The 15796-nt window shown below is 47.8% G+C and overlaps 1 protein-coding gene across 4 annotated transcripts in view; it reads left to right on the top strand.

Moving 5' to 3' along the window:
* The window catches only part of MOCOS (molybdenum cofactor sulfurase), a 60704-nt gene that overhangs the window by 178 nt on the left and 44730 nt on the right, over positions 1 to 15796 (top strand). Inside the window, 5 exon segments of one of the 4 annotated variants that reach the window (NM_174081.2) lie at positions 123 to 554; positions 7648 to 7737; positions 8985 to 9051; positions 10190 to 10834; positions 14839 to 14915. In NM_174081.2, coding sequence (NP_776506.1) covers positions 512 to 554; positions 7648 to 7737; positions 8985 to 9051; positions 10190 to 10834; positions 14839 to 14915 — 922 coding nt within the window. In that variant the 5' untranslated portion in view covers positions 123 to 511. 4 annotated transcript variants of the gene reach the window in all.

The raw sequence follows: 15796 nt of genomic DNA, 5'->3' as shown, positions 1-15796 counted from the left end.
TTCTCCAGGCAAGAACACTGGAGTGGGTTGCCATTTCCTTCTCCAGTGCATGAAAGTGAAAACTGAAAGTGAAGTCGCTCAGTAGTGTCCGACCTTCAGCGCTCCTCCGCCCATGGGATTTTCCAGGCAGGAGTACTGGAGTGGGGTGCCATCGCATCTGCCTAGACTTGATTAACCAAACTCTTGGATCCTCGGTCTTTTTCCTCTTTCACCTTTTGCTCAGCCGCATTTTCAGAGACACCGAGCGCACGCCCCACTGGGGAGCCGCAACTCCGGACAACGCCCTGGCAAAAGCCCCGCCCCGAACCCTGGAGTTCCTCCGGGGAGAGTGAGGGTCCCGGGCGCTGCGCTGGGCTCGGGCCAGGGAGAGTCGGGCCGGGAGGATCTCCAGGTTCCAGGATTCCCAGCAGCAAAAGCAGTTCATTGCATCTTCCATCCGCCTGTCCGTGGGACCGCGGATACACTTGAACTTTGCGTTCCCAGGGTCTGGGGGGCATCTCCATGGACTGCGATGCAAAGCAGACAACCACGGGCACTGCTTCCCCGGTCCCCAGGTGGGAAAAGGGCAGAAATGGGTGAAACTCCGTGAGTCAGCGTACCCGGGGCCTGCCTGGCCGGCCCAGAGAGGCGCCGCCCCTCGGCGGGGACGCGGTGCCACTGGAGGGCCAGGAGGCGAGGCCGGGGCGCGGCGGGGCGGAGTCCGCGCGGGCTGGCCCAGGCGCTTCCCGGCCGCTGCCGGCCTGGACGGCGCGACGGGCAGGCCTGGGTCATGGCCGGCGGGGCCGCGCACCCGGGAGCCGAGCTGCTGCCCTTTGCGCGGTTCCTGGACTCGAGCCTGCAGCCTCTCGTCTACGGGTACGGCAGGGGCACCCTGCACGAGCTCCGGGCGCGCGAGTTCGGCCGCCTGGCAGGTGAGACCGGCGAGGGGAACCTGTGCGGGGCTGGTGAGGGATACGCGGTTTCTAGAACCAACGTGGGGGAGGGTGAACTTTTTGCTCCCGGTGGGAGCGGCGTTACCTCACTGGCGTCGCATCTTGAATCGAAAGACCTGGAGGGATGTGTCCACGCGCCCTCTTCATGGACGCGGCTCGCTGGGGTCCTACCTGCAACCCCAAGGCTTGCTGCTCCTTAGACTTCCAGTCCTGTGGGACCGACATGGTCCTCTGCCACCTGTCTCTGCCCTCCGGGAACAAGACTGAGGATTCTTTTGCCTTTGCTTGCCCGAGAGACTCCTGGCTCTAAAAGTCCAAATGGAGCCAGGGTTGCAAAATGCAGGAATGTCCGGCAGCTCTGACTGTTCGTCTGCTCGCCCGGGGGCGGGAGCGGTGCTCGCGAGGCCAGCGCGCCGGGTGGGGACCGCGACTCTGCGGGCACGCAGGATGGGGACCGATGGGCTGCGCTCCAGACTCTGGGTTGCCTCGCAGCAACTTTTCTTTTCGAAGTTTCATTTTTTTTTTTTCTCACTCGTGTAGGTAAAACAATGCCTTGGAAGTGCAGCTCGGTGGGGGACCTGAAGAATTAGCAAACCGTGCAATTTGAACTTTTTAAGTACAGGACGAGCTTGTATATTGGACGTGAGGACCGGGATCACATCGTGCCTGAGAGTTCCGCAAAGCGGAACAGGCAGTTTAAATTGGAAGTCAAGCTCCATGTGGCCCGCGGTCCTCCCAGCCCATTGCTGCAGGGCGGGAGGGGACCACTCGCACTGGGTCGGGACTCATCCTTTTGCCGGGGATCTGGTATGAGGGGCTTCGTCAAGCGTAGACCGGCGTGCTGGTTGAACTGGGAGAGATGAGGGGTAAGGGGCAGGACGTGGCGCCGGGCACCGGGATTTGAGGTGCACTTATTCTGGGCTTCCCTGGTGGCTCAGACGGTAAAGAACCTGCGTGCGAGGCAGGAGACGGGAGTTTGATCCCTGGGTCGGGAAGATTCCCTGGAGAAGGGAATGGCTACCCGCTCTAATATTCTTACTTGGAGAATTCCATGGACAGAGGAGCCCGGTGGGCTACAGTCCATGGGATCGCAAAGAGCAGGACACGACTGAGCGTCTACGACTTTGACGTTCTTTACTTTATTCTGTCTTGGTGAACAGTGTCACTTTCCAGCTTGTGACAGAACAGCAGCCAGGATGTATGTTTCATTAATCAGCTTTTTGCCTCATTTTCTCATGTTTCGGAAAGTGATTCTTTTTTTCTTTTTCCTCCTTTGGGAGCTTTAAGGGCTGTGGTCTGGTCTGTACTTACCTGGAGAGGCTCAAGGAGGAGACAGGGGCCCTCTGGCCGTCTCTCTTCTCTCCCTGATCTTCCCAGTCCCGCATTGACCTGCTGGAGACAGTTCCCCTTTTCCCTCCCCATCTCCCTCTCCTTCTCTGAATTTTTTTGGTTATGGAAACTTCCCACCCACAGAAATAGAGACAGCTATAGAATAAACACCCGACAGGTGCAGAGGAAGTGAGAAAGGTGTCCCATTCTTTTGAAGCAAATCCCAGAGGCTGTTATTGTTCAGTCCCTAATTATTTTAGCATCCCTCCTCCTTAATCCCCTGATCCCCTCCAGATGTGATCTCTTACACCCATCATTAGCTGACCCCTCCTCTCAACATCACCTGGGAAAGTAGGAAGTAGATGTCTCTTTGTTTCATTCTTGTGTCTCAGTGAACAGCACGCTTTTCCTCAGGGTAAAATTTAGGATCCCAGGCTGGCCTTAAGTGCCCCTTTAACATCTACTCTATTTGTGGTAGTGTTTTGTGATTATCTGTCTATCTGTCATCTATCTATTTGGTACAATTTCCCAACATTTCCTCTGCATTACGATTGTGGTAGACATTTGTGGACTAAACTCACCCTTCCCATCACTGAGAGTCTTGGAAAATATCCCACCTTTTTTCACATGGAAACAAATGAACCAGCAAGAGGGCAGGGAAAAATAAGCAAACCAAAATAACTCAAGATTCCCCCTCTTCTTCCTTACCCTGACCCCTATCCACATCCCCTCAAAGTTTTCCTGCAGGTTTGAGAATTTGTCTGGTTAAGTGGTTTGCTCTGGATAATTAAATGCTTAACCTTTAAGTGCTGAAATATTTCCCAACCCATTGGATGGGAACATCCTTGTTTTCGTGAAGGGAGCTTGTTGATTCCACAGATGTGGTTCAAAATGGTTCTTAAAGCCTCTGGGTGCTGACTGATGGTCACTCACCTTATGTGGAACGGAGAACTGAAGTTACACGAGCCAGAGCAGATCCTGGGATTTCCTTTCTTGAAGACCTAATGCCAACTAGTTTAGGGGTCTTTTGCCTGTTTCTTCTAATAATAATGGCAGTTCACTGTAGCTCTCCCTAATGATGGGTGGACAACAGCCTTTCTTTTGGTATGGTGTCTTTCTGAATCTTCAGTAAATGAGAAGATTATTTGAAAACTAATGTTTTGGATTAGGCAATACATTTAACATGGTACCAAATCCAAAAGGTGCCAAAAGAGGTTGAAGAGTGGCCAGGGCGCCCCCACTCTCGCTCCAGCTGCAGCCACCGTGGCCACCCCACAGTCAACTGCTGCCATTTATGTTTTGTATGCCTTTCCAGTGCTTGGCTATGTTTATATGTATGTGTACATGTTTGTTTGTTTGTTTGTTTTCACATGGTTCAGCCATAACATTTCTTACCACCTGACATAATTTACGTTTATTTATAGTCTTTCTCTGTTACTAGCATACGGCTTCTATTTTGTCTTGTTATGTTCCCAGCACTTAGAACAGTGCCTGAAACAGTAAGTGCCCCAAAATATTTCTTGAATATGAAAACACTCAATAAACTAGGAATAAAAGGAAGTTTAATCAACCAGATAAAGACCATCTACAAAAAAACCCCACGGCTAACCTCATACTTAAAGGTGAAAGAATGAAAATTTTACCCTTGAGATTAGGAACAAGGCAAGGAAATCTGTTCTTAGAACTTCTATTCAGTATAGTCCTAGAAGTTCTAGCCAGGAAAATTAGGCAAGAAAATGAAATAAAAGTCATCCAGATTGAAAAGGGAAAAGTAAAATGTCTCTACTTGATGAGAGTGTAATCTTGTATACAGAAAATCCTAAAAAAAAAATCCACACGCAAAACAGAACTAAAAAACAAATTCAGCAAAGTTGTAGTATAGATCAGTATACAAACATCAATTCAATTTCTATATAGTATCAATGAACACTATGCTAGTGAAATGAAGAAAACAATTCCCAAAGCCTCAAAAAGAATAAAATACTCAGGAATAAATTTATCAAAAGAAATATAAGACTTATCAAAAGAAATACAAAACTACAAAACATTGAAACAAAAGAAGACCTAAATAAATGGAAAGACATTTTACATTCATGGATTGAAGGACTTAATGTTGTTAAGATGTCACTACTCCTCAAACTGACCTAAGACTCAATGCAATTTCTATCAAAATCCCAGGTATTTTTTTTTTGACAAGTTGATCCTAAAATTCATGTAGAAATGCAAATGATCCAGAATACCCAAGGCAATCTTGAAAAAGAACAAAGTTGAAGGGTTTACACTTCCATAAAAGGAAAGGTAAGTAAGATTTATATAAAGTTACAATAATCGAGACAGTGTGGTATTGGCAGAAAGATAGACACACAGACCAATGAAGTAGAATTGTGAGTTGAGAAATAAGCCTGTACATTTATGGTCGATTTATTTTCATCAGGATGCCAAGACTATCCATCCAGTAGGAGAAAAAAGAATATCTTAAATGGTGTATCTACACACCAAAGACTGAAGTTGGACCCCTCTTCAACACTGTATTTAAAAATTAACTCAAAATGGATCAAAGACCTAAATATAAGAGCTAAAAGTATAAAACTCTTAGAAGAAAGCATAAATATAAATCATTAGGATTAGGCAATGGTTTCTTATGACACCAAAATTACAAATAATAAAAATAGACAAATTGTACTTCATCAAAATTAAAAACATTTTTTTTCCAATGAATACCATCAAGAAAGTGAAAGAACAACTAACCAGGGAGAAAACATATGTCCACACAAAAGTTTGTACACACATATTTACATCAGCATTATTTATAATAGGCAAAAATAAAACCAAATATTTATTAGTAGATGAGTAGTTAAAATATGTGGCATTCCATAAAATGGAATACTCTTCAGTCATAAAAAAGGAAGTTCTGATACATGCTACAATATGGATGCCCCTTGAAATTGTTATGCTAAATGAAAGAAGCCAGACACAAAAGCCCACGTGTTGTATGATTCCATTTATATGGAAAGTCCAGAATAGGTAAATATATGCTGTGCTGTGCTTAGTCATTCAGTCATGTCTGACTCTTTGTGACCCCATGACTATAGCCCACCAGGGGATTACAGTCTAAGGGGCTTCTCTAGGCAAGAATACTAGAGTGGGTTGCCCTGCCCTCCTCCAGGGGATTTTCCCAGCCCAGGGATTTAACCCAGGTCTCCTACATTGCAGGAGGATTCTTTACCCTTTGAACTTATAGAGGTAGAAAATAGATTGGTGATTGCCAGGGCTAGGGCTGGGTGGATTTGGGGAGTGAGTAGTAATGGCTGTGGGCTCTCTTTTTGGGATGAATGAAATGTTCTAAAATTAGATAGTGGCCATGGTTGCACAACTATATGAATATACTCAGGACTTCCCTGGTGGCTCAGATGGTAAAGCATCTGTCTAAAATGCGGGAGACCTGGGTTTGATCCCTGGGTCGGGAAGATTCCCTGGAGAAGGAAATGGCAACCCACTCCAGTACTCTTGCCTAGGAAATCCCATGGATGGAGGAGCCTGGTGTAGGCTACTGCCCATGGGATCGCAAAGAGTCGGACACGACTGAGTGACATCACGTTGAATATGAATATACTAAATGAATATACTAAATTGTGAACTTTAAAAGGACAAATTTTATGGTACGTGAATTAATCTCAATAAAGCCATTATAAAATAAATGAAAATTTTATTCTGCACAAAGCAAAAATATTTGTTAAGTACATGAAAGAATGAATGAATCTATTCACATGTATGTTCTTGAAAACATGTCTTGGAGTTTGTTCCGTGGCAGTACTTACAAATTACCAGATGGAGGTATTCAAATTCTTTATTTTAAATACATAGACAGTGCTGCACTGAATGTCCTCATTGACAGGCCATTTCACAATTTATAAGGTAGATTTCAGGAGGATGATTATTAGGTCAAGGAGAGTTTGCATTTTGAAAGCATAAGTGACATTGCTAAGTTGCTGTTCATAAAGAAGTGGTACCAGTTTTCCCTCCTACAGCCATGTCCCAACAGGCCTGTTTGCCCACACCTCGCCCACACAGTGAGTTATCCAGCCTTTTGATCTGGGGCAGTCTGATTGGTAAGGCTTGATATCTTGCTGTCATCTCAATTTGCCTGTCTCTATTTGGGGGAGAGAGTGGAAAGGTTGCCTCCATTCCCAGGCATCTCTGAAGCCTTCAGAGCTGTTAAAAGGTTGAAGACTGTGGAAGTCACTGTGGGGAAGCAGAATCAGGGCTGGACAGCCACAGAGGCTGCATGGAAACTCCAGAATAGGGTGTGAATCATAGTGTGAAATAGCTTTGCCATCCTGAATCAGGGACATCTGCTAGGCTCCTCCTCCTTCCCTATGGCTGCTCCTCCAGGTTCAGAAGAGACCTGGTTCATTAGGAAGGCTCTCAGGGCCCTAAGTGTCGATAAGTGCTGAAGTGCAGTTCCTCCACTGCTCATGACTGCTTGGATTAAGAATCACGCATCAACAAGGGAGGGTTGGGGAGTGGAAAAGGACTGGCAGTTTGAGATTAGCAGTTGTAAACTGGCTTCCCAGGTGGTGCTAGTGGTAAAGAACCTGCCTGCTAATGCAGGAGACATAAGAGACTCGGGTTTGATCCCTGGGTCAGGAAGATCCCCTGGAGGAGGGCATGGCAACCCACTCCAGTATTCTTGTCTGGAGACTCCCGTGGACAGAAGAGCCTGGTGGGCTACAGTCTATAGGGTTGCACAGAGTTGGACAAGACTGAAGCAACTTAGAACTCATGCACAAACTATTATATATAGGATGTATAACAGCAAGAGATCAAACCAGTCCATCCTAAAGGAAATCAGTCCTGAATATTCATTGGAAGGACTGATGCTGAAGCTGAAACTCTAATACTCTGGCCACCTGATATGCAGACCTGACTCATTGGAAAAGACCCTGATGCTGGGAAAGATTGAGGGCAGGAGGAGAAGGGGACGACAGAGGATGAGATTGGTTGAATGGCATCACTGACTAGACAGACATGAGTTTGAGCAAGCTCTGGGAGTTGGTGATGGACAAGGAAACTTGGTGTACTGCAGCCCATGGGGTCACAAACAGTTGGACACAACCGAGTGACTGAACTGAACTGAAATAGCACGATCCCACTGTATAACACAGGGAACTGTATTCAGTATCCTGTGATAAACCCTAATGGAAAAGAATATGAAAAGAATATTAAAAAAAGAAGAAGCACATGTCAAGATGCTGGGCGAATCAGTGTCCTGTTATGTCTAAACACATCAAATGGGCACTGGCCAGGTTCACACAAAGCAGATCTAGATAAAGTGAGTGAAATACCTCTGAAAATAATCGCAGCTTTATTTTGTATTTTCTTTCAGGAACTGTCTATCTTGACCATGCAGGAACCACATTGTTCCCCCAGAGCCAGATTACAAGCTTCATGAAAGATCTCATGGAAAACGTTTATGGTAAAGAAAAACACAGCGTAACTGATTTTTTGCATTGAGCTTCAGCCAACTATCGGGTTGGCCAAAAAGTTCATTCGGGTTTTTCTGTCCCACCCTGAACGAACTTTCAGGCCAACCCGATGCATTCAGTTGATATATCTATTGCCTAATAAAATGTCAGATGGACGAGGGAGAAAGTGCTGAATACACAGTGCTGGGCAAGCCCCTCATGAGAGGGGGTCAGGCAAGCACCTAGGGTCAGTCCCATAGCACCTGTGCTGCTAGGTAGGAGAGGCTGGTTCAGGGATATGCAGGTAACCTCCAGAAGAAGGGGTTGGTGTCAGGGAGGAGGCCTGGGGTACGAAGGTGCTGCATTTGGTGATGGGGTGGCCCTGTGGGGCCAGCGCAGTGCAGAGGATGGGACAGTGGGGAACATGCACTCATTCACTCCATCAGTGTTTATCAAACCGCCCTGGTGTTGGGAGCATCATGTTGTAATGGGAACAAAGTAAATACGTTCCCTGCCTTCGTGGACTGCGGTCTAGGAGAGACAAGACCTCAATCAAGTGATTCCAAATAAATGTAAAAAAAAGAAAAAGTAAAGTAGTGTAACACAGAAATAAAGTAAATTATTAACGGCGTGACGGGCTGTGACCCAAAGACCCCAGTTCCCCGGGGGGCTTTGTATGTGCAGAGTGACGGTGAATCGGCAGTGTAGCTATCAGGGACAGCTTCTGCAGGAGGGGGCAGATGCTGGAGGAGGAGCAGGAATTCACTCGGAAAAGAGGAGGAGAGGGCATTTCAGGCAGAAGCAGCAGCATGTGCCAGGACCCTGCAGTGGTTTTAGGAACCAGCCCCCAAACAGGGAGGGGAGGAGAGCGGTGGAGATGTGAACAGAGCTGGATAGGTGCGGTATTCAGTTCACTTCTTCCACCTGGTGGGGGTGTGGAACTACAAAACAGCCCAAAGGACATGGCCCAGAATCTATCCTTATAGCCCGTGAGGAGGAACTTAGTTTAATGGCTCAACTATTATTATTTTGTCTTGCTTGACTGTTTTCCTATCTTTCTGCGCTTTTTCACTTCTCTGATTAAATTTACTCTTTGGAACTCAGGGGAGGCTGGATCATACATTATTATTATTATTATTATTATTATTATTATTATTCTGCTTAACTTTTTGAGAAACTGAAGGAGAGGGTATTGGAGGAACACACCAGGAGAGACCATGAGTAGTGACCCTGCGGCTTTGTCTTTGTAACCTTCCAGGTAACCCTCACAGCCAGAACATCAGCAGCAAGCTCACCCATGACACGGTGGAACAGGTGCGCTTCAGGTGAGCAAATCGGGGCGCCCACCTGCATGGGTGCCTGTGGGTGGATGGACTTCCTACCAGCTGCCCACATCCCACAAAGGTGCTGAGTTGGTTTTGGGAAGACCATGTTCAGCTAAATGGCCACACGTGCACGCTGCTAACCACCGGGTCAGAGGTCAGGAAGGTGAGCGTGAGCAGGTGCAGAGCGAGAGCAGATGCCATCACGAGTACAGGCAGGTGCCTCTGAGGTATCCAAGCTGTTGTGTGTGGCTCTGGGCTGGTGCCACCATTCCTGGAGGTCAGAGTGACAAGGAGTGACCCTAGTTCCTAAGTCTTGTTTTCGGGGATAAGAAAGTGCTTTCTCTGGCTTTTTCCTTTACGTATTTCAGATTTAGACATCTTGGTTTTTTCCGTTTCTCCCCTCCCTTTTACTAATATTTGCACATAACAAATTTTGCACATAATTTAGGTGGTACCTAAAGATACTTGACTCAACACAATTTCAAATTATTTCCTACTTGAAAGTGACACCTTTTGCTATAGGATTGCCTGTGTTAAAAGCAACTTGAAACAAGTTGATGGCTTAGAACTTATGACAGAGCCAGACACTAAACCAAGAAGTGGTGTTTTCAGTTGAGTTTAAGGTAGTTGTGGATTTTGTCTTATCCACTTGGGGGTGGGGATTTGGGCGGCTGGGTAATTTTGCCAGTTTGCACCTCTTTGCATCTCTTCCCACAGCTTCCTCTGCCCCTGATCTCACTTCACCATTGTGGCCAAGCCTATCTGGTTTTTTTTTTTTTTTTTTTCCCTAGCTATTAAGATAGAGAGGGGGCTTCCCTGGTGGCCCAGTGGTAAAGAATCTGCCTACAGTGCAGGAGACGCAGAAGATGTGGGTTTGATCCCTGGGTTGGGAAGATTCTCCTGCGGGAGGAAATGGCAACTCATTCCAGTATTCTTGCCTGGAAGCTTCCATAGACAGAGGAGTCTGGTGGGCTACAGTCCATGGGAGTCTCAAAGAGTCAGGCACGACTGAGTGATTGAGCACTCACACATACACACACATGGTGGAGAGACGTCTTATTAAGTAGAAATACAGCTGCCTCTGAGAGTTTAATGCACACGGAGACCGTGGAGTGGCCTGATGCTGTGCTTCTTCCAGGATCCTGGCGCACTTCCACACCTCCCCGGAGGACTATACGGTGATTTTCACCTCCGGGAGCACGGCTGCTCTTAAGCTGGTGGCAGAGGCTTTCCCGTGGGTGTCCCCAGGCCCGGAGGGCAGCGGCAGCTGCTTCTGTTACCTCACCGACAGCCACACGTCCGTGGTGGGCATGAGGAAGATCACCGCGGCCATGAACGTCTCTTCCATCCCCGTCAGGCCAGAGGACATGTGGTCGGCCGAGAGACAGGACGCGGCTGCGGCCGGGGACCCCGCCGGCCAGCCTCCGCATCTCTTCTGCTACCCGGCCCAGAGTAACTTTTCCGGAACCAGATACCCGCTGTCCTGGATAGGCGAGGTCAAGTCCGGGCGGAGGCGCCCTGCGAGCCGGCCTGGGAAGTGGTTCGTGCTGCTGGACGCGGCCGCCTTCGTGGGCACCTCGCCTCTGGACCTGTCGGTTCACCAGGCCGACTTTGTCCCCATCTCCTTCTATAAGATCTTTGGCTTCCCCACTGGCCTGGGCGCTCTGCTGGTGAATAACCGTTTGGCTGCTCTGCTGAGGAAAACCTACTTCGGAGGAGGCACGGCCGCTGCGTACCTCGCGGGAGACGACTTCTACGTCCCGAGAGAGTCGGTGGCTGAGAGGTAACCTGGTGATGGGAGCGGATGCTGAGCGTCAGCATGGCAGGGGCCTGGCGCGTTCCACCTGTAGGACTGTGCAAAGGAGGCGGGGGTGGGCTGGAGCTTCCACAGCAGGCCTGTGAAGACCATGTGTGGGCCTCTCCACAGCTGTGGGGGAGCAAGGGCTTGCTGGTAAGGGCTGTAAGCAGAAGACATAAAGGTCTTCCAGGGGTAAGGAGAGTCAGCACCAGGCCTTTGCCCACAGCACTGACATGAGGCGAAGCTACTGAAGCAGTGACTTTTTTTTATTATAATTTTTATTTTTTTTCAATTATGGAAGTATGATAACTCAGGCTTCCCTGGTGGTTCAGTGGCAAAGAAGCTGCCTGCAATACAGGAGATGGGTTCAATCCCTGGGTCAGGAAGATTCCCTGGAGAAGGAAATAGCAACCCCACTCCAGCATGCTTACCTGTGAAATGCCATGGACAGATGTGATAACACAGTAATAGACTTGGAAAATACAGAACAATGTTACATGTAGTTCCACTGTATATTGCAATTATTTTTTTAGGTAGATAAATTAAGATTTTTTTTAGTTGGAGTTTCAATATCAAACTCTCAAAAATTAACAGAATGAATATACAGAGAAGTAGAAGGATATAGAAGACCTAAAAAGCACTATGAACGGATTCAAGAAGCACAGCATCCCACTCCAGTATTCTCACCTGGAGAATCCCTTGGACAGAGGTGCCTGGCGGGCTATAGTCCATAGGGTTGCAAAGAGTTGGGCACAACTGAAATGACTTAGCACAGAGGCATACAATTTTTGCACAACAGTAGGATACAGATTCTATTCAGTTCCCATAGACTGTAAACTTGGAGATACTGGAACATATCCAGGGACATAAAACAAAGTGCTGAAGCAGCGATTTAAGAATTTGGTACCATTTGGCACAAGTGTGCACACGTGTTGACAGCATGGCTGTATTTCAGCAGCTAGAATCAGCTCAGCTTGGTATCTGGTCAGCAGGAGGAGTCCATCAAATGAGAGACTACCAGATTCAGGAGCGCTGCTAACAGCAGTCTCTATGAGCACCCCCACCATGGGGGGCAGTTACCAGGGAAGTTTGAGGGCTTGCAGCTCCTTGCCTGGGTTTGGTGGTCTGTGTGTCTTTCTCAGGGTGCAGGGGAAGGTGGAGTGGGTGGTGTCCAGGAATCTCCCAGATGGCAATGGCTGGGGCATGAAGATTGAACGTATAAGCGGGTGGAAATGGCAGCCGATCCAGGCTTCTGTGGGGGCCAACAGCGGGTGGTGGCCAGGTACCATGAGGTGGGGCCAGGACCTGGTCACTGTTCTGGGGCCTGAGGAGGCCACAGGGCCTGAATGGGAAGGGGGTTCAGATCCCCTACAGACCCAGGTCAGACTGGAGGGTCCTGCAGGAAGGGGCGTGGCCTCGGCAGTAGGGTCAGAGCCCAGAGTGTAGGTCTCGGAGCTGGACTGCTGGGAGGTGGCTCCCCTGCTACCCGCCGTGGGAACTGGGGCCTGTGATTTGACCTCTGCACCTCATGTTTGTCCTGTAAAGTGCATCTCTTAGAGGGTACAGTTCTTTAACATATAGGTGAAGCATCAAGACTGAGTTGGCATCAATACGTTATGAAGCTATCTGATGTCTCTTTTATTTAGAATTTCTCCATAGACAGGCAGTTCTAAAAACAGGAATGCTAATGTAAAACCTCTTGAATCCAAGTGTGATAGTGTAGCATGTAATGTAACCAAGTGAAAAGAATGACAGGCACACCATGTAAATTAAAGGCAGAACGAAATAACAACCAAAATTTTATTAAGCCAATAGGGGCACCTGAAGGTGAGGAGGAACAGGGCTGCTCGTTACAAGCGGGGCGTGGGTGTGGGTGCGCTGCCTCTTACAGTCTGGGTGAATTGCCTTCTAGCAGGTGCTGCACCAAGATTCCCAGATAGCTGAATGTATTTCTTTACCATTAGAAGTCTCATTTTGGGAGGTTCCCTGGTGGTCCTCTGGTTAGGACTTGCTACTTTTACTTTGGTGGCCTAGGTTCAATCCCTGGTCAAGGGACTAAGATCCCGCAAGTGGGATCTTAGTGGCAAAAAAAAAAAAAGTCTCATTTTTTTCCTTCTAAGCCTAGATTAGCACGCACGAGATTTAATACCCAATCCAAATGTTTCTTGAGCATGTACCTAGACCATGCTCTTTTAACAGAATATTTGTGTATTTATTTGTTTGCTTGGCTGCACCGGGTCTAAGTTGTGGTATGTGAACTCTTAGTTGAGGCATGTGGGATTTTAGCTCCCCGATCAGGGATAGAACCTGGATTTCCTGCATTGGGAGTGTGGAGTCTTAGCCCCTGGACCGCCAGGGAAGTGCCATGTTCTTAATCTTTTTCTATTTCATAACCCAATGAAAACAACTTTTGATGGAAACATAAAACCTCCCTTTTCTCCTGAGTCTATTAAATTTTGATCAATAAATATTTATTATTGATCAATTAATAGCTGAAGTTATTATTGCCTAATCATGTTTAATTTATTAAAGACTTTATTTATTATATGGTCAATTAAATATCAATTGATTCACTGTTAATTTGGTATGTTTATTAATTACCATTTGTTTTATAAGAAAATTCGCATTGTGGTAATGATATTTTGAGCAACTCTTATCCCTGGAGTATTAAAACACAAAGCATGATATTTCCATTGAAAGCTTCAACTTGCATAAGGCTGCTATTTGTCACCACTTCCCTGGTAGCTCAGCTGGTAAAGAATCTGCCTGCAGTGCAGGAGACCTTGGTTCAATCCCTGGGTTGGGAAGATCTCCTGGAGAAGGGAATGGCAACCCACTCCAGTATTCTTGCCTGGGGAATTCCATGAACAGAGGAGCCTGGCAGGCCCCAGTCCATGGGATGCTTGCTGGAAACTCCTTGCTGTCCCCAGCCTTTCCCTCGCTAATGCAGCAGCCAGTGGCATCTTATCAAAACCCAGGCCCCATCCACACAGTCACTGTCTCTGCTCAGAGCCCTCCAGCCACTCGTCTGACCCAGGGTGAAGTTCTCTGACTTGCCCTCCGAGCGCTGCCAGGCCCACTGATCTTCTTCCTGTTCCAGATCTACCTGCTCAGGGCTTTCTGCTGCATCCCTCCTTGGAATGCTGTTTCCCTTTGAAACTGTGAACTTAGCTGTTTCAAAAATGAGCAGTTTCCCTTGCTCCCTTACTTTCACTCTGCCTCTGCTTGAGTGATCTTCCTCGGAGAGGACCTGCCCTGACCGTCTCATCTAAAGCAGCCGCCAGCCCTTCAGTGCACTTGTCACCCCTGGCTTGTGCTTATTTGGCTTCCCTGTGTGCTTGCTGTTTGTCGTTCCTTATTTCAGTGCCCTTAGAAGGATGGAAGCCCTGTGAAGGCAGGAATCCTACTTGTTATGTTCACCGCTGTATCCTTAGCAACCAGAACAGTGCCTGGCATGCAGTCCATGGACAATAAAGATTTGATGAGGATTTTGTCTAAATGAGCCATTAAAAAAATGTAAATATAATGAACAGCTTGGTAACAGGAAGTTTACTGAGAGCCTTCTAATAACTGTAGTCCTGTAGACTTTGGAGCGATAGACTCTTGTTAAGAACCTCGTGGCTACACAATGGATCTTACTGAATCAACACCCTGTCAAGGGGTGCTGTCTTGGGGGTCAAGGGCAGCATGGTAGGAGCCACAGCACTTGAGGTTTTGTCAAGTCTGAAGTCTTCCGAGGTCCTGACTATCTTTCAGGGCCCCTCGTCATCACTGTCAGATGTAAGCTGCAGAACAGGTCAGGGACAGAGGTAGCCTGCGTGTCTTGGTGTGACAGCCGTCTGTCTCAAGGCGGGAGGGGAGACAGCGTATAAGGCAGCAGAGGCAAAGTCTCCGTAGACTGGAGGCACAAAGCCCTGGTGTCACATACATGAAATGCACACGGAGGCTTTGGTCACAGCTTGACCTTGTCCCTCTCCCCACTGTTGCAGGTTTGAAGATGGCACCATCTCCTTTCTTGACGTGATAGCACTAAAACATGGATTTGATGCCCTAGAGCGCCTCACAGGTCAGTGGACATCTTTTTTTTTTTTGGTTCTACCAGATCTTAGTTGCAGGACGTGGGATCTTTAGCATGTTAGCACCTAGTTGCGACATGCAGGATCTAGTTCCCAGACCAGGGATTGAACCCGGGCCCCCTGCACTGGGAATGTGAAGTCTTAGCCACTGTCCCCTCAATGGACATCTCTATCCATGTGGCGTTTGCTCCTGTTGCCAGTGTTCTTGAAGGGAGCCCTGGCACAGATGGGATCCAGATAAGGAGAGAGTCTGTGCGAGAGATGAGCAACCGGCAGCTCTGCACTGACGCGGGTGGAGCCGATTCTGAACAACTTCCAGAAATGATTTTGCAGCAAGAGCGAGAGACTGGACCTTTCTCTCTCTCTCTCTCTCTCTCTCTCTCTTTTTGGTGGGTTAAAAATATTTTAAGAATAGAGACTTTCCAAATCCTGAGATTAGTAACCTCATAGAAGCAGAGGAGCCATCCTTGGTCCCTGCACTGGGAATGCTTACAGATCCTGAGAACTTATAAAGCTCTTAGTTCGCTGGGTCTTCCCACAGGGGAGCCTTGTGATGAGCCCACTTTGCCCACAAAGGAGCTTATACTCAGAGAGATTAGATGTCTTCCCCAGGGCCAGGGAACCTGGGAGGGCTAGGGTTTAAACCCACGCAATCCTAATGCCTTACCCGAGTCCCCAGATGTGGTCTCTACTGCTGGCCTTTGCAGCGACACGTGCTTTCTTTCCTGACAAGAGCTTGGGGTGCATGAGCAGGTGGGGGCATTCCCCATAGTCTGACACACACACGGGTGCACATCCAGTCTTGTGGGGTTGACACGGGGTATAGGCTGGAAGAAGCTCTGGTGAGCCGGGCCTCCACCCCCTGCTATGC

This window comes from Bos taurus, chromosome 24, assembly GCF_002263795.3.
Source record: "Bos taurus isolate L1 Dominette 01449 registration number 42190680 breed Hereford chromosome 24, ARS-UCD2.0, whole genome shotgun sequence".
Lineage (NCBI taxonomy): Eukaryota > Metazoa > Chordata > Mammalia > Artiodactyla > Bovidae > Bos > Bos taurus.
Note: the sequence above shows the minus strand (reverse complement) of the source record. Positions and strands in the feature narration are given on the sequence as shown.